Source organism: Simochromis diagramma, unplaced genomic scaffold (genome assembly GCF_900408965.1).
Source record: "Simochromis diagramma unplaced genomic scaffold, fSimDia1.1 OVJJ01000585.1, whole genome shotgun sequence".
Lineage (NCBI taxonomy): Eukaryota > Metazoa > Chordata > Actinopteri > Cichliformes > Cichlidae > Simochromis > Simochromis diagramma.
The window spans coordinates 6,041,007-6,060,583 of NW_024387398.1; the positions used below are offsets into that span (position 1 = coordinate 6,041,007).

The 19,577-nt window shown below is 39.0% G+C and overlaps 1 protein-coding gene across 15 annotated transcripts in view; it reads left to right on the forward strand.

The window, feature by feature from the left end:
- The window catches only part of prom1a (prominin 1a), an 86,574-nt gene that overhangs the window by 39,408 nt on the left and 27,589 nt on the right, over positions 1-19,577 (forward strand). For all 15 annotated transcript variants that reach the window (XM_040010154.1, XM_040010152.1, XM_040010155.1 and 12 more), the window contains one exon: positions 19,163-19,283. In XM_040010154.1, the coding sequence (XP_039866088.1) occupies positions 19,163-19,283 (121 nt within the window). The remainder of the gene's footprint in view (positions 1-19,162; positions 19,284-19,577) is intronic.

Consider the following 19,577-nt stretch of genomic DNA (forward strand, 5'->3'; position numbering starts at 1 on the left):
TGTTAGATTGGATTTGTTAGCTCAGCTTTAACGAATGCAAGTGATAAAACTTTAAGATGTTATTTAATGAGTTCTTTCACTTTTTCGAAGTTTAAAGTGTTAGTTTTTCATTTGGAATGAGCTGTTCTCTTTAGCGGCACTTTCCCTTTTTTCCCCTTAACCAAACTGACCAATCGGCCTCAGATATACTGTCTAGCCGTTTCTTTGACAGTCTCATTAGCTTCAACTGCAACGTGACGTGCAAATCTCTGGAAATGGAACTGCACATTACTGCAATGCTGATCGCAACTGGGATTGTTCTGCTTGTTATGCCACATAAGCATGCATGTCAGTTTAAACACATGCTTTTACAAATAGATGATAGGATGTGAGTGTATCTGGCTGCTTTATCGTGCTAATACTAATCTGGCAGCCAGTAATCTGCCAATGTAGCTATCTGCTGTTGTTTCCCAGGCTTTTTTTTTTTTTGTGTTGTTACTTACACCCGAAGTACATGCAGGACAGTAACCTCGTTGTAAGCTAGCATTTTCTATGTGTATTAAGAGCATAATTCTGACATGAAAATCATGTTAGATAAAGTGGGACATTCAATTAAGTCTATAAGTATTTCAATATACATAGTACCCTGTTTTTCAGAGGCTAAAAAAATAACTAGACAAGCTAGTATAACTTTAAATGTGGGGATTGTTTTTAATATTTGGATGAAAATTATTTTCAGTCAGTGACTGATGGACATCACCAATCACTACTGATTATAATGTAACCAGGCACATATTTGGCAAAAATATAGATTTCCATCCATCCATCCATCCATCCATCCATCCATCCATCCATCCATCCATTTTCTTCCGCTTATCTAATCCAGGAGAGCTGGAGCCTGTCCATAGGGCGAGAGGCAGGATACACACTGGACAGGTCAGCAATCTCTTCCTGGGTTAACACAGAGACGGACAACAATTCATGCTCTCATTCAGACATATGGCATGAGGGGGAATACAAAGTCTTTTCAGCTGCCTTCAGTTGAAAATGGATGAAATAAAGCTTTACATTCACCCTGTACTTCTTCTTTATGAGCCCATCAGACTGTCCTGTAACTTGATGAGTCTCATCTGTCAGAAAATGGACCACAAGAAACCTAATCTTCCTTCCATTCTGGTTTACAGTCTCAGCAGCACAAGAAGCATAGCCACTGGGGATATAGCAACACTACAAAAGATGTGGGAAAACAACAGTTGAGCTAGACTGAAGGCATCCAGGAGTGTACTTAGTTTGATGTTCCTCGACTTTCAGTCTTCATTGGAACAAAGCCTAGTTATATGAAATTCCCCAGCAACATCCCAGCAGCACAGACAGAAGAGTCTGAGAGCATCCTCACAGCTCTTATTAAATCCCCCAAGCTACCAGGCAGAGATGCAGCAGAGGCTCTAATGAAGCAATTACAGGCTTGAGAGGGATGAGTTCCAAGCCCAGGCCAAGACTGCTTTTTACTGCCACTAAAAAGCTGACAGCCAGGCACAGAAAAGTGGCGGGGGTGACATTTATTTTCCAAGAAGTGTTAAAATCGGATTAAGAGAGGGGAAAGACTCCCAGGTAAGGGTGAGAACATCGAAATGACCACAAATGAGATATAAACACAGCTAAATGATGGCTACAGAACCTGGGCATCACCTTCTGTTGCACTGTGAGATAATATAGTGCAAGTAACTCTTTATTATGCATTATGTCAACTCATATTTGATGCTAAGCATTCATTGTAGGGAAGTTTTCGCAGCACTTTCCAGTCATCCCTTCATATCTAAGTAGTATAGACAGAGATGTAATCTCTTACTACCTTGCTTTGCTGTCAGTTAAGTCAGCAAGGTTTTAATCTCTTAATATACAAGATCTTATGAAGGATTGTGTCTTTATTTATAAAAACCGAGTGATGCAAAGTGGATTTCAGTGTCGGGATGGCTACCAAGCTGCTGTTACTGGAGATACACCCAAGCACACAGATAACATTGTCACAATCCAGCCTGCCATATAGGCTTAAGGGCTTATCAACTCTGCCAGAAATGTCAAACAAGCCTGTGACTGTTGCCTGAAGACACTACACTTTCCTGAGTTTAGATAACATGCCCTTACTGAAAAGGTAAATCCCATACCCTTATCTTAATTATAGAGTGGAAAGCAGTCATAGTTGCCTCTAAATAATGGCCATGCCAAATGTGAAGGCAACCTGAATTAAGAAATAAAAACAGAATGGTAAAAAAGTGAGTCAGGAAAATTTGGTATCAGTCAGATTTTTGCTATTGTACACCACCTGCCTAAACACAGAAGGGTGTCCTGTGGTGTCTTGCACTGGGACGTTGGCAGCTGATTATTTCGGTCCTGTAGGTTGTGCAGTGGGGCTTCTGCAGTCGGGTCAAGTCACTGTTATTTATCTAGCACATGTAAAAACAACAGGAGTTGCCCTGAGGTGCTTTCCAGCTGAGGCAAACATATTAACAGTTCAAGTCCCTAAAAATATAAACACAAAGCCCACATAAACAGAAACATGAATACACTGAAAAGCAAAGCAAAAATGTAATAATCATAATATAAAAAAAATCTATCAAAAATCAATAAAATAAAAACCTCGGAGTAAAATTATACAAAAGAATACATTTAAAAGAAACAACAGTCATCTAAGGGAGCAAAAAGGAAACATTGACAGGTGGCTGACAAAAGCCAGGCGCCTCAAATTTTACCTGGCTAGATCACTATGGCAACCTGTAGACATGCAAAGCTAGTTATGGTTTTGGGTTTAAAACAAGCTACAAGTGCTATATTTTAACTTGTAATTGTGATTGATGTGCAATATATACATACACCAGCGTCTCCATGAGGTGTTCCTTGTTGGAACATTGTTCACTTGCAGAACACAGATTCCACAAGATGCCAAAAACATGAATAGGAATCGGAATAATTTTGGCATTTTGCAGTTGCTGGAGATTTGTTCCCTGCCAATCCATGAACTGAATGTGCTGTTTCACCACTTCTCAGAAGTGCTCTATTAGAGAGAGACCTGGTGTCTGTGGAGGCCGTTTGGAGGGCAGCGATGGTTGTATGGGGAAAATCCCAGTAGATCAGCAGCTTGTGAAAAAAACAGACCTGGCCATCTGGCGCCAACAAACATGCCACATTCAGAGTCACGCAAATAATCTTTCTTCCCATTCCCATACTCAGTTCAATCTTCAGTATGAACCTCATCATGTGTACATCTAAATGTTTTGGCTTACTTTCCTATGATTATCTGATGGGGGTTAACAAGCAGTTTACCAGTTATACCCAGTGAAGTGTGTGGTGAAGACTTCCTCCTGAATGAGTGAATTGTATATATGTAGCCAAGGTTTCTGGCGTATGTGCGACAGACTGAGCATTCCTGGATCCACTGTGGCAAATAAAGGAGGCAAAAAAAGCAAAACAAACAAAGCAAATCGGTGAACCAGGTAGAAATGGGAAGAAAAAAATCTGTAACAAGAAAGCTAATGAGAAAATTTCACTCTTATATCATTCTCCTACTGTGAAGGTGGTAGGGTCAAATCCCAGAGGAGCTGCCAATGAGCTGCAGTTGTAAACGTGAATGAGTAATGTTCACTGGGTTAGAGTAGCGCTGTAGGGCTATGGGGTTTGATTCACACGGATGCCAGTCATGCTGAAAATGCATGCACTTCTGCTCCGGCTACAAATGTACTGCCCAAGTAAAAGCAGGCAGGATTGTTGTCATTGTGTGCTAAACTCTGCCAAACACAAAGCAGATGTTCATCACTGACTTTTAATGTTGTATCTTACAGGCAGAGACACTGGATTGGCTTTGTGGGAACAAACATGATGAGAATGATTAATTACATTTGTGGACATACTCATAATTTAATCAGAAACATATTACAGCAATTTGCCAATTAGTGGAGCTGAACTATTAACACATTCACCAGGTTAATTTAGGTGAAGGAATATTGAAATCAAATTAAGCATAAAATGATGTATTAAACAGGCCTTGAGAAATTGATAATTACTGTGGCGTGTAAGCACGTTAAACTGATTTCTCATAGGGCTTTAAATTTGGGTACATAGCAGGAAAGGACACAAGCAAAGCAAACAAAAGAAACATGGAAAACTCACAGTGAGTAAGTTAGAATCCAACTCAGTTTACAGTGAGATTAAACCTTTAGAAATAATGAATATGCATTAATACCTTTCACACAGATATTATGTTTGATCATTCAGGTTTTTGTCCATCTGTCCAAAAAAATTCTACCTGGCCAAGTTTTGGGAAACTTGCAGGTCTGAATAATTGGTTGTCATTATTATTATTAGTAGTAGTAGTAGTAGTAGTAGTAGTAGTAGTAGTAGTAGTATTGATTCTTCTTTTCTTTCTTTTTTTAATGTAGTCACCCCATCAGCTTGTGAATATATATGTATACACAACTGCTTGGGGCTCAGGGCAGTCTGGGGGGAACCAAGGGCTGACAAATTTCACCTTTCCTTTTTTAAACAACCTGCGGTCGAGGTGCAATGTCATCTTAGTGGAAGGATGCCTTAATGGAGACTTACTTGGGGAAGGAAGGGACATCAGTTGTTTAATAATATCAGGGTGTGCTACAGAGTTTGAATTAGCATCACAGTGAGATTATATTACATAATTCCTTTGTGTGTGTGGTGTTTTTGATTAATATGTTTTTTAATATGATTGGATCCTTATCATTTGGGGATATCTGGGCTCTTTGAGTTTGCTTCTTTATGGTTAGTGTTTATTTTATAATATCTCTAACCTAAAATAAAGAGAGATTTTATCATGTAAGTAGCAAATTGGTAAGATAAATGTTTAACTCCTGCTTATATGAAAAGGGCTAATTGTCAATGTTTGTGTCCTCATGCTTCTTTTGTGAATGTGATTGCCACTGCTGGGGTAATTTCGCAACACATTAGCCATTCAGCACTGTGCCATTAATATATCGTAGCTCACGTGTACTGTATGCTAAACAGCATGTTTTGTTATATCTGCCAGCTATTGTATATTCCCACTCTGTTTTATTAAAAGAACAGCAGGAGTTATTTCAGTTTCTACTAATCAGCTCTGATTCTGCACAACACCCGCATGGATTTATAATAAGAAAATGACAGACATAAGATCTTTGCTTCTGTTCTGGCCAAGTGGAAGACCCTTGCCCCATGCTGTTATCCAGTATGGGCTTCAGCAGTCTATTTCAGTTGCTGGGTGTCCAATATTATTAACACAAAAAGTCCTAATATTATGGACTTAGTAATCCATGCTAATTATATGGGGTCTTATTAATGATAATACAGGCGACAGTGAACTGAGCATTCAGCAAGCTGAACTTTAAATCTCAGGCACCCAGATTAGATTTGAAGGGTTTGTCTGTAAATGAGCTATCTGATGTCTGGGATATCTATAAATGGGCATCCCAAGCGATGTACAATATATCTGTCACGGTCCTGGGTCGGGTCGACCCAGCATTTTGAGTTTCTTATGTTTTGGTTTATTTTTGCATTATGGATTAGTTATTCTCTGGTGATACTGTTTTGATTACAATTATATTCTGATTCTTTAGTTATCTGATGATGATGTTGATGACGATGATGATTATTTCTGGTTTAGGTTTTGTTATCTTGCCCTTATGTTTGGTTTAGGTTGCCTGTGCTTAGTCTTCTCTGCCCGTATGTCCCTCTGTTTGTCCATGACGTCATTATGCCTGTTTACGAGTCTGTCTCTGTCTGGCGTGTGCTTCCTGTTTTATTTTGTAGGTCTGTGCCCTCTGTCAGTGCGTTCAGCTTTGTGCTCTCCCTGTCTCGTCAGTGTAATCAACGTCAGCCGTGTCTCCCAGCTGTTTCCTCTTTGCTCCGTTCACCTCTTGTATTTAGTGTCTGTGTCTTCCCCTACTCGGTGTCGCATCGTTAACATCTGTTCACCCTCGCTTCCTCTGTGTGCTCCGTTTGCCAGCCAGCCTTCCTGCCTACTTATTCCGTTCTTCCAGTTTAGTTAGTGTTTTTCTGTTCTGCTTCTTACCAGCAATAAAGCTGTGTGTTTTGAATTACTTCCGCCTCAGTGAGTCCTGCATTTTGGGTCCTCTCTTCCTGCCTGCCCACACTCAGACATGACAATATCTTGTACTGATTCAGTTTTGGTTGGTAATCTTTTTGTGCATCATTTTACGTTTATGAAGGAAGAGAAGGTCAGCGAATGACCTTGCAAAACCATGTTAGATGTGCTGAGTAAAATACTCGTATATCATGGGAAATCACTGCTTGAATGAAAAACAACCACTGTGAATTCAGTATGCAAGTTAATTCAAATTTGATTTTTTTTAAACCAGGCTAAGACTTTCTGCCTTTATGTTGGACCAAACTTAAATTTCTGAGCACATGCTTGTCCACAGACAGCTATGCTACTGGACAAGCTTGTGCAGATTCCCCTACCTTCTCAAAGATATTATGTTGTTATTTTCTCACTGTTGCAGCTTTGCCTGCTAAGTGGTAGATAGATTAGTGGTGTCGCAGAATGATAATACACACCGCAATCATAAACAAAAAAAGCAAAGCTCATAAAAGTTCCAGTGTATCAGACAGTTTTCTGGCCAAAGTGTAGGAGTGAAGGAATGCAAAGACTGGTCTCTGTGTTCGGCTTAGCTCTGTTCTAGTGTGTGTGTGTGTGTGTGTGTGTGTGTGTGTGTTTTCTTTTATAACCAAGGTTAAACACAAAAAGTAGTTGCTATTATTTTAATGGGTCAGTTTAGTTTAGTTTAAAACAAAGTGAACACAAGTTCCACTTCTGTTTATGTGGTGTGTGAGTTATAGCACTGGATGCTGCTGAATTATTAATAAAGTGACCCAATTAATTCTTAAGTTGTTGGAGCACAACACACAGAAGGGACATCACCAGGAGCTCAGCAGCCACAGTCAAAATAATTACTTCTGCAATACTACATACATTAATCTAGAAATGCAACGCATAAGATTAACTTTTTGACTTCGGAGCTTTTAAACCCTTAAAACCCTTGACATTCCTAGCAAAAGACTTCAACCGTAGTATTATCTCCTCTCACATAATGAGGGGAAAGTGTGTGAAATAAAAGTACAAACTTGTCAGTATACCAGCATGTTCCTTTATTTATTTGTAAAATATAATTCCTCCCACTGAAATTCTCACAGCTCATTAAAATGGAATGGAAAGTTATTGCGTATGCTTCCTTTAGCACATTTTATCTTCTAACAATGTGTAACTTGATCGGAGTACTGAAAGTACTGAATTGGAGCTTAAAGCTGATCTTTTTTAAAGTTTTATTTATAAAAAAAAAGTGAATGAAAGTTTAAATGAGAGATTAACTGCAGACATGATTGGATCAGTAAGAAAATCTTTGTGCATTTTCAAGGCCTGCGGAAACTGTTTATTACAGTGTTGTTACAGAGTGATCCATCTTTTAATACATATACAATCTTTGACAGTGTTGTGCACAATGACTACTTTGTTTACATCCATATCGCCACCAGCTAAAAGACAAAACTGAAGATGGCAGTCTAATTTCAACGTTTTAATCAGCTAAATGTTTCTACAAGGCTGATGTTTTGTGAAATCATAATATAATATAATATAATATAATATAATGCACAAATGTAGAAGACTGACCATTGGCAATCACAGCTCATTTTGCGTAGGTTAATTTGTTTCGACACATGTAACCTGTTTTGCAGAACGCTTCTTTAGTCCTTCTACTTGACTCTAATTTTACATTACAAGTAAATAGACTGATGTAACTACCCAAAAACCTTTGGACATTGGCTCTATCACTGACACTATAACTAAGTCCTTATCGAGGACCGTGGCCTTTAAAGGCATCAGAGGCCACCGTCAGGCAAAGACCATTGCCATTGTTAGCGCTGGAGAGAAACCTGACCCACAAGCTAAACAAAAGCTGGGCTCCTCACTGCCTCCAACAGCTGGCATATGGAAGGGGACCTTGGCAAGCAGCTGAATTTTGCAGCCCAAATAACACCATCATGGCTGCAGCCAGATATGATCATCATATTCAAATCCACCAACTAATTGATCATGTTGAAATTAAAATTGCAATGAGAAGAGAACAGGATTTGCAGGGCAATCATTTAGCAATGGAGCATCCGAAGTCACAGAGAAGGCTACTGGGTGGCTTTGCATCCAGAGTATGGATCCATGAACAGTTTCTGCTGGACCTGAAATACCCGATGACCCTAAGTTCCATCACTGATTGAATCTGTGAGATGTGACTTTCATCCCAAAAACTGGAGAATTCTAATGTTTTAGTGAATTGAATTCAGTTTTTTTTAATAAATATATATATATATATTAGTTACCTCAATGTGGTTTATATTCAGAGGTAAATGCTTACTACAATAATGACAAATCGCAAAAAAAATCAATAATATAAAACTAAATAGGTCAATAAAGTAACGTTGCTTCATAAAATGAGGCAAAATAGGTCTATAGAATAGCAAACAAAATAAAAATTGATCAATATACATACTAAAAAAAAACCACAACAAATTAAAATAAATTTGTCTGGGTTTTTTCTTTGAGAGGTTTGGTAAATAGTGAGATTTTCAAAAGGCCTTGAAGTTTGTCTCACAGATGTGCTGTGTTCTGTACAAAATAACTGCACGTGGTTGTGAAGAGTTCTTGTATAAGGTCCTTTTGATCAAACAGAAAAACCAATATCCATCCATCTATCTACCTGCAAAAGTATTTTCATTGAATTTATTATAAATCACTCACTTGCTGCTAACATCCATCCATCCATCCATCCATCTTCATCCGCTTTATCCGGGGCCGGGTCGCGGGGGCAGCAGCCTAAGCAAAGAGGCCCAGACTTCCCTCTCCCCAGCCACCTCCTCCAGCTTATCCGGGGGAATACCAAGGCGTTCCCAGGCCAGCCGAGAGATATAATCTCTCCAGCGTGTCCTGGGTCTGCCCCGGGGCCTCCTCCCGGTGGGACATGCCTGGAACACCTCACCCAGGAGGCGGCCAGGGGGCATCCTTGTCAGATGCCCGAACCACCTCAGCTGGCTCCTTTCGATGTGGAGCAGCAGCTGCTCTACTCTGAGCCCCTCCCGGATGGCCGAACTTCTCACCCTATCTCTAAGGGAGAGGCCAGCCACCCTTCGGAGGAAGCTCATTTCTGCCGCTTGTATCCGCGATCTCGTTCTTTCGGTCACTACCCACAGCTCGTGGCCATAGGTGAGGGTAAGCTGCTGCCCTTGCTGCTAACAGATCAAACATATTCTTGCATTCTGTCACATAAAAAACAAGCACACAATTAGCTACGTATAAACACAAGTAGCCAAGTATACTTTTACCTCAATCCTGCACCTTCTGTAACCCACACATTGCTCAGTTAACAGCCTCCCTGGGGAGAAATTACATGCAGGACTATTTTTAGGGGCTCATTAATAGTGTGATGAGCATCAACTCTTTCATGAAAGAAGCTACAACTATGAAGATGTCACTTGTTCACTAAATGTCAGGCTACTGGGAGGTAATTTATTTTCAGTGCAGAGCGGCATTAGGGTGCTGTTACACTAGCAAAATATAAAATTACATTTTACTTAAAAGCCTGTAGGGGATTTGGAGTAGTAGCAGCAAAAGTAACAGGATTCTAGTGTGAAAGGAGAGCCCAAAAAACACATTTTGATGTTAAAAATAAAATTAACAGTACAGTAAAGCAAAGTAATTATTTCAGTATGATTGACTGAGATTATATGCACAGAATGAAGAAACTAACCCATCCTGATGCTCCGTTCTTTTCCAGCAATAGCCAGGATTATTATTGTATATATTGGAGAGTATAGTTACAGTATAAGGTATAGCATTATATATAGCATTATGCATTAGGCAGTAGTAGTAGTAGTTGTTGCTGTCGTTTTGTTGTTGATGATAATGATGAAAAAATGCCATACAGGTGGTTTTTGCTAGGCTTCCAGTCCTTTTTCTTGTACTCCATTCTATATTTAGTGTTGAGTCGAACAAAATTCGAAAATCGAAAAATGATAATAAAATAAGGTAGATATCCTGAGAATTTAAAACCATCAACAAGAACAAAAATGTACCTGAAGTGTGAACTTAAGTGCAATCTGTGGGCATGTCATAATCTACCGCAGGTGTGTCCAACTCCAGCCCTTGAGAGCTGAATGAAATGAAAGCCGCATTTGGAGCAGCCTTCGTTGCCTGGCTGTGACGTACTCGGCCTTCAATTTCAAGGATGCGGCCTATGAATTGGGACATACCTACTGTCCTGCAGCTTTTAGACGCATCCTTGTTCCAGCACACCTGAGTCAAATGAATGGCTTGTTATCAGGCCTTTGGCAAACTTGATGGCATGCTGAAGAGGTCATCCAACCATTTGATTCAGCTGTGTTGGAGTAGGGATGCACCTAAAAGCTGCAGGACAGTAGCTCTCGAGGACTGGAGTTGGACACCCCTCTGATCTACAGACTAGAAAGAGAACAAAAGCTTGCAGGTAATCGGTGAGATCTGCACAGGATTTCTACTCTTTACTAACATGCATTATGTGCATTATCCAACTGTCTCCATTGATTTTTTTATTTTTTTATTTTTGCATCTTAAAATCACACATAGCTCATGGAAATGTGGGTTACCTAATGTGTTGGGGGAAATGTGCATGAGCGAACAGCGTGAAACATCTCACTTTAATACATTGCAGTGTGTAACAGTCTCTCATCAAAAAAATAAGTAAATAAATGAATAAAAAAGTAAATAATTGTTTTGGACATCTAATGCTTTAATTTTCATTGAACTCCACCCATTAAAAAATCACTGTGTTATCGAAAACCTTTTAACCACTTACCTCTGGCTATTTTTGTATATACAGCTTTTCAGTCTGTGTAATTTCTCAGGCAACTGAGAATTATGTTTCTGATTCATAAATGCGTATTTGCGCTCTTCTTTTACGTTGATTGGCCCTTAAGCCTTATCCTTATTTTCTCTTGAATTGTCTCTGTTTAAAGTTTTTTTTATTTTATTAATAAACTAAAAAAAAGTTATCATCTCCTGTTCACAGCACACAGACACCAAACAATGGCAGCTTTATACATGCCACAGCCAAGCTAATTAACTGGAGAGGTTGTTCTCAGAATTTGCAGTGCATCCCATAATTTATCACATCCCCTGGAGAGACCTCATTCATACTAATCATTCTAATTTTCCCTCATTTTGCATTTATAGCTGAAATCCACTTTATTTTTTACTAATTGAATTTTTATCCTCTCACCCTGGGATGCTAATGGTCGTGGATTCTTGTAGTGTACACCTTACAAATCAACACACGATTTAGAAGAATTCAATATTGTGAAGCTAACTGACTTTCCTAGCTAGGGCGGGCTTTCTTTCAAATTTATAGGAGACATTTATGTTACAGTAGTGATGATATGGCATATTGTTACACAGGAGAGAAAAGATAGGAGAAGGTAAAGCTGCAGGGATCTGTGATGGCTTTACGAGTAGGAGGTATAACCCAGAAATATCAGCATTTCTGGGAGATGGATCTGTCTTTCATGTCTTTGTGTCACTTTGTGGTCATCAGGATGTACCCCAGCAAAATGAAGGCTGGCAACTTTATACTAAGCAGGCTCACTAGTAATGAGCCACTGTAGGAGTTTTGATAGCACCAAACCACAACAACAGTCACCTCCAGGGTATCTATAGTGTAAGATAAAGATCCTACAATAATATATTGAAAACCCCAACAATCAGACGACCCCTATTAATAGTAACTAATGATTAAATGTAAAGTGATTCATAATAGAAAGTGAAGAAAGGTGAGTGGTGAAGAAACAGTGCAAATAGAATAAACTGCTTTTTAGTAGTTTTTTTTGTGGTTTCGTTTAGTGTAGAAACAAGGGTTCTGATGATAGCAGCTTAACAATATTAACAATGTCAAATTATTAGAAGCTTGGGAGGGAAGAACAAGAAAAAGGTCATCAACGTAATCAGCAGAACATTAACCATTTGATTTTTGAAACATACAACAACTCACAGGATAATACAGCATATGTACAAACGGCCATCTTTACTAGCAGTGTACAAACTCATCCCATCCCTTAAAACTGGAGCTCATCCCAGTGGTTAAACGCCACCTGGATAGGAAAAGAGTCATCCCATGGCTAACACACAGAGAAAAACAAACATCCACACTCACATGCACACCTCCAGCCAAGTTAGACTGACAAGTTAACCTAGCATGCATATCATTGGAGTGTGAGAGGAAGCCAGAATCCACAGACGGAAGGAGGGACACACAAACTTCACGCTGAAGTTTGTGGCCGCAGATTCAAACCAAGACCTTTGTGCTTTGTTAAGCACCAAGCCACTGATGGTTGCATTAGAACAGTAGCATGAAAGCAATGATATCCACACAATTACCTGCACCTGTATTTGATATTGGCCAAAATATGATAGTAGGTACAAATAGTAAAATGTATTCAAGCTTAGACACTAGAGTTGTAATTTTGTTTGTCAATACTTTAATTTTCTTTGCCAATTCCTACAAACTGCACTGCAGTTCACCTGAAAGGGGATTAATGATGATTTTGTGTGAAAACACTGAATGACTTTGAATTCTTCTCACATTCAGTGGATGCTAAACCTCAAACTAACATTATTTTACTAGGGATAAACTCACTAAATAACTGAGGATGGCACGATAAAAGCAAATCAGTGAGATTCAGCTGACCTCTAACTTCAGAGAAAACCAGGACCTCTGAAAAGGTGTAAAAGATTTAAACTTCGTCTTCTTCTCCAAAGTGGATTAATTATATGCAAATAATAGTTAATTACGGTTAGTAATTACTGGTTAATGCTTCATAAAGTGCATTCATGTGTTATGAAGTTAGCATTTGCTGATTAAATAATCTGCTCTCTGAATTTCCTCATTTTTTCATTAGCTATCACAAGTTATTTAGTTATGGACAGCTGATATTTATTTTTAAATCAAACCACCAATGTTTGCTTGAAGGGGTTAATTAAACTTAGCCTATCCAGGGATGGTTTACTGAGCAACACAGATGTCTATTAAAGCGTTTTGGACATCCTTAAGAAGACAAATTATAGAAAGACTGCTTCTGTGAGAACTTTACTATTTAACTTTTAAAAGCAAAGATATCCAGATAACCAGAGTCCTTGCCCAGGTAATCAGGGTAGTGTCCTTAACAATGCATCATATTTGAGCAAACTCAGTCACTGAAGGAAAAACAAATATTAGTATAAGCTATGCTTTAGGACGGAAAAATGATTAATCAATGGTTACACTGTTTGACAATTTAATCAGAAAAATGCATGCACTGCAGAAGATTGTGTTTTGTTTTTGTTTTTTTGTTTGTTTGGTTTTTTTTGTCTTTTGGCCCTTCTACAGATTTAAAAAAAAAAAAAAAATCCTATTGTGCTGCAGTGACCTTCTGTGTTATTTACACAACCCCGTGAGGCTGTTTGGCTCAGAGTTTGGTATTCATATCATTCCTGGACTGTTTACTGTGAAATTAATGGTCTGTTGTCTCCCATCAACCTAGTCCAGACAGTCTTCACATGCAACTGACAGCAGCTTGCGCAGCATCCTTATGAGTAGGAAAAAAACTGAGAACTAATAGCACTGTCTTTACTGGGCTGTCATGCTCGGAGCAAAGGCCTTGAAGCCAGGAAGCTTAAGCATTCATTGCTTGATTAAATTCTTCACAGGACAAAATGCTCCAATGGGAAGTTGGGCTCAGAATGTGACTTGGCAAGCTCTGAGGACAGTAATAACACAGCAAATAAAAATACATAACAATAGCCACTTGAAGGAGAAAGGGCAGTTTAATGGAATGAAAACAGGCAAACCAAAGGCTTTACGTAGGTACTAAAATGAATGCAATAGCAATTCAGTTATATAAATGTATATAAATGTAATAAGTGGAGTAATGAGATCACGAAGTGGCTAAAATGAGAAAAAGTTGCAGTTGCTGGCTGTGGCAGTGACCTGTTGGCACAATAAAATGTCTAATGAATTATTTCAGATTACATAAGATTTGCTACATAACCTACAGTATATGACAGGACAAATTGCTTAGGCCTGACATTTTTCAGTCAACACCTCTGTTGTCCCACATGCACCAAAATGCATCACTTCTCGTTAGCGTTTGCATTCAGGTCAGACTGGCACAAAAATAAAGATTTAATAATAATTTAATTTAAAAATTATTTATATTAATTATTATTCTTATAGTGATTATTCTGGATAAGGCTTTGATTGACAGTTACAGTAGCTGTTTTATATTGCACTCAGAATATTTAATTATGCACATGTGCTGATTACGCTGCCATTGTCTATCGATGTGTGTGAACTAAAATGATCGCTGTAGTTATTACAGTGACTAGAATGATCATTTTCTTACTGAGGCTGGACAATAAAGAGACATTTCCGGCAGTGTTAAAAGAGGGAGGGGCTGTAAGGGGACTGTCCCAGCCTCCGAACTACAGTTACACTGAATGCAGGCCATTGTTGAAGTTTGTAAAAGCTATGGAACCACCAGACCATGGAACACTCACTGCCCAGCCCCCAGTAGTGCCCTAGATTCTGGGGCACTGCATTAGTTTGTTGCTCTTCTTCGTCTGCTGTCATGGGGCAGTTTCATGTGTCATTTGGCTTTTGCTCAAGCAGGAATTAAAGCCCTTTTTCAAGCTTGTTGGAGGTAAATCTGCCTCCTGCTGTGTTTGAATTGTCCCCTGCAGTCAAAAAGCAGCCATACAGTTGATCGCTAGAGTTGATTGTGCAGTTCAGACGTTGCTGATAGCAGTGAAATGTGATGATGCTGCACAAAAGATCAATGGCTGAAGTGCACAGATGAGGTGACAAATGGTATTTTTAAAGGCCATCTGCTTCATTGAAATGCAACATTTCTTTTTATGAGGGTGTCAATTTTAAAGCCGTCACACTAGTCTGCTACAAGCCAGACAGTTTTTAAAGGTTTTTAACGTTTCCATATGCAAATAAGCAATCAATAGTTATATTCCTATTTCAAAACAATATTGATGCTTTTTATAGACAGGAGTCACCAAGTACTTTACAGAAAACAGTTGGTGGCACATTAGTACATCGTGGATTTGAAAGATGAATCTCATGAGGATTTTAGCAGTGCAACAAATCAGCGACTCTCTTCAAAGTTAGAGCTAGTTTACATTAGTTTGAATAAGTTTCATTATTGCTATTCGTTCATACTTGTTCTGTTGACTTAAAAAAAAAAGAAGTGGAAAAACTGTAATTTTGAGTTATTTTTTTCTGAATTTGGCTGCATGAAAATACCGAGCTTAGGAGAAAGGCAAAGAGATGGAACAGTAGCCTATGTCTTGTGGTGGCTGTGGGCAGTCATCCAGTCTGTGTGGGCAAGATACTGAATTGAGTGTTAGTTTGAATGTTATAAAAAGGTGATAACTGATTTGCAAACAGGATATGGTCATCAAAACTAAAAATTGTACTGACCAGCAATAAAGCAGCTCTGGCTAAAGGTTGCTGGCTCCTCCGGGAGGCAAATGCTTATTCTTGGTTTGAGGGCTTTTTATATGATGATGTAGATAAGTAACATAAGAGAGGAGTCTGGCATTTATAACTTTGAAAACCTTTTATATGGACAAAAACTTTAGATAACAGACTAAAGGATAGGAAGAAATGCTAGAAGCTCAATCGGAGATATATATAATGAACTGATGCCTGTTTGATCTGCTTTGAATTTCAGATCTTCTCTTTGTTGTCATGCAAAGCTCACATCTTTTTTTCATAAGTGAATTTTATAGTTTGGCTTATGAAAACCTTTTCAGCTGAATGCCATGGAATATTTCTCTGTCACATGTGATATAATAGACACCATTAAATAGAAGGTGAAATGAAGATGACACTGCAGGGGGATTGAGTCCTTAGTGGTATGTTTCGTGGATACAGACGCTGTAAGTGAGAAAGCGGGTTAGCAAGCCCTGCTTGTCATTTTAAGTTTGATGGTTGTTTGATCATTTCGTATTCAAATACAAATGTGTGTATGCCTTGTTGTCTTCTTGCAGCTTTAGACCCTCATTTAATTTAATCACTTTTTAAATAACAGACTCAAACTGGAACGTGAGCAAACTCAAGCTAAACTCAAACATGATTCTCATAAAATATGGTGGACAGTCATAGACAACACAGCTTGTTGCAAAGCACCAGGCTGTTTCCTCAAAGAGTCTTTGTTCAGCTACGAGAGGGAGTGAGAGAGACAAAGGAAAGGACAGGAGGTGGGAAGTGGGAGAGAGAGAGAGAAAGAGGGAAAAGAGAGAGGTAACTGAGGGCAAAACAGGAGACCGAGGAGGAGATTAAAGAAGAGAAAGGGTGGAGTAGGAAAATGATAGTTACGTTTCACTTTGGGATAGAGTAAGAAAGGATAGTCAAACAAAAATACCTCATCAAGGGAGATATATGGAGAAATACTGGTGTAGAGAAAGAAATAGTTTAGCGAGGGTGTGGAATAGAGGCTTCATAAGTAAAGTAATAAAGACAAGCAGACAACCAAAAGCAAGCATAGAAAAGAAAAGTGCGGGATTGTGAATTTGTGTATGAAAGAGGAAAGCAAATGTATGAAGTGTGAGTGAGAAAGATACAGAGGGAGGGCAGAGAAAGTGTTTGACAAAAGGCTTTTGTTGTGAAAGTGGCCATTTTGAATCTTCCCCTGGTTACGGATGGCTCCACTTCACTGTGTCCCAGCCTACTTGTTTGGCCTAGTTTCTCATTAAGTCGCCACTTGTACGGTGACAGTGTTTACTCTGTTGGCACGCTCACTATTTATGGCAAACATTATCACACATCCACTAGAGATGGTGCAGCTTGATGCCATGCAGATCAGCGAATTTCTCTCCCGAGGGCAGCACATCCTATAACACATTTGTTCTTTAAAGACCATGACAATGCTGTTAGAAGGCTCTTTTTTTTATCTTGAAAGATGTTCATTATGAATTTTCTTCAGATGCCAGCAAGTGAATATTTACATTCATTTTGATTTAGAAACAAACCAAATATATGTCGAGGGAATCCTGCGAACAGGGTAGCAAGTTTGCAAAGGATTGTAAAGTTACATCTGAACAAATGGCAAGACTTTGACAAGAATGTAATACACAGTGCCACGCTGGGCAAAAACCAAGCACAGTATATCAGCACAAATACCTCATATCACATAATGATTTGGGTTCCTCTTGTTGCATTCACTGAGTTGACCATGAACTCCTGTGTATACCAAAGTATTTTAGAGTCAGTCTCAACCACAGCTAAAGGTGTTCTTGGCCCAAGAACACCAGCACATTTACAGCTAACTGTCTAAAAAAGAAAATAACCAAGGTGTTTGACTGGCCCACTCAAAGTATCTGTGGCATATCTGTGAAACTGTCCCTCCAGCTTATAAATATTCAAACTTTACTTGGTTGTTACTGAATCATTAACTCTTCAGTCCTCTGACGTAAACTCCAGAGAAAATCATAAACATGCTGACTCTTAGCTGGCTACATGCTGTGATATCTGACAAGTACTGACTTAGACTGCCTAAACTTAAGCATGTGTCTGCATACAGAATAAAGTGTAACAATATTTGAAGACGTCTTTTCCCCTGCATTTCCATGCCAGAAATTAAGAAAAATACATACGTTTAACAAAGTGGAAGGAAATGTGCTCCAATGCGCTGCATTTCTTGAAAGTAGAAAACATTTTATGCATACACTAAGTGTGCAAACACACTGCAATGCTTAATGTTGCAAAATATCCACAGCATAATCCAGGATAGAAATTAGATTATATGCACACAGGGAAACTGTGATTACAGCAGTGGCTGTACTTTACTGCTCTGTAAAGAAGAACGGCGCCCAGCAATGTCTTCATGCATTAGCAGTAAGACAATAGAAACCCCATCTCTGGGTGCACTGTGGTCACATACGTACAACCTGTTGTCATACTTACACATAAAGACCCCTGCCTTTTTTATAGAGTCAGTCACAGCACCCCGATTCTACACCATTGATCTAAACCTTCCCAGAAGCTTCTGAGTCAGTTCTTTTGTTACTCCTCTCTGCCAGTCATCTTACATCATTCATAAAGCTGCTTATTCCACTGAAGCATTTCCATGAAGGGGATTCACTGTGTCATACAACTCTACTTTAGGAGTTTTTGATCCTTAGAGTCAATTGTAGAGAAGCTTTTTTTTTTTTTCCTTTTTGACCGCCTTTCCTTAAGCTGCTCACGTGGGAACCTCAATAACACACATCAGTAGCAGTAAGAACATACGTGCACACACTGTAGTGCTGCAGTAGCTTTGAGGTGCTGAAGGAGAAAATTCAGCTGGGATGAGAGTGAGTCATGGAAACCGCTTAATATTATGGGCTGTCTTTCCCTTGATGTTGTTCAAGCTAATTAAGCCTTGTAGTAAGCTACTCAGGTCTGTTTGAAGTATGCAAGAGATTCACTTTAATGGTCTGCTCTATGCAATTCTGTGTTTTCACATTCAATTTGAATATGCTTACAACCCAGGGACCTTAGATCATAAAGATAAGACACCTGGGTTTATAGCTATGAGTCTATTTCTAAATTACTTGGGGAAATAATAGTTGTTTAGATCTTGAGACTGCAGAACATGTCAGTATATGACACACGCATACAGTATTGTAAAGATGCATTTACACAAGACCTCTATGCCTGTTATGTTACCTTATTCTAGCCTATTAAAAACATTGTTGATGAACAGGAAATTGTGTTTTCATGTCAACACTTAAATTAAATGAATGAAATTGTATGTAACAGTTAATTAAAATGGGTTTAAGGTAAATTTATTTTCTTGAGTACAAGAATAGTCCAATGTAATGCTGGCTTTCAAAGAATGAAGGCACTCTACAGGTGCACTCAGTGGCAGTCGCAAAAACAAAGTAAAGTGAATGTGGTGGTGCACACTGACCCCTACTGCTGATGGCTTGTCATCACCCTGCTCTGTATGGCTCGCCCCTGCCTTACTCTTGACTGACACAGGGGCAGCAGGGTCACTCAGACATGTCCGATAGCAGGGAGATTACATGTTTGTGTTCTTGTTTCAACTGTTTTATTAGGATTGGAGTGCTGTGTGCGTATGCCGCCAACCAGAACCTGAGCTCTCAGGTGAAGAACGTACGGAGACTGGTCAACAGCAACATGAGGGATCTGCACACCTTCGCTAACGACACACCGATGGTGAGGCAGAAAGTTTCCATTTGAAACACGATGTTACATAAAGAATTGGGGTGAAGCATTATAGATGGTTCAGTTATGAATTTTCCTTGAGGGTACACTTGTGAATCAGTGTGCATATTATTTCTTTTTTCTTTGTTGAAACTGGGGTTTCTTGTCATGCTGACTTTGTGTAATCCTTTCACACGGGAAAAGAGAATTTTCTCACCTTTTGTGCACGCAAACACCTGCAAAGTTGCTTTTGAAAAGATTGTTCTCATACGGTGAAATTTCTCCAACAATCAGTCTCACTCTTGT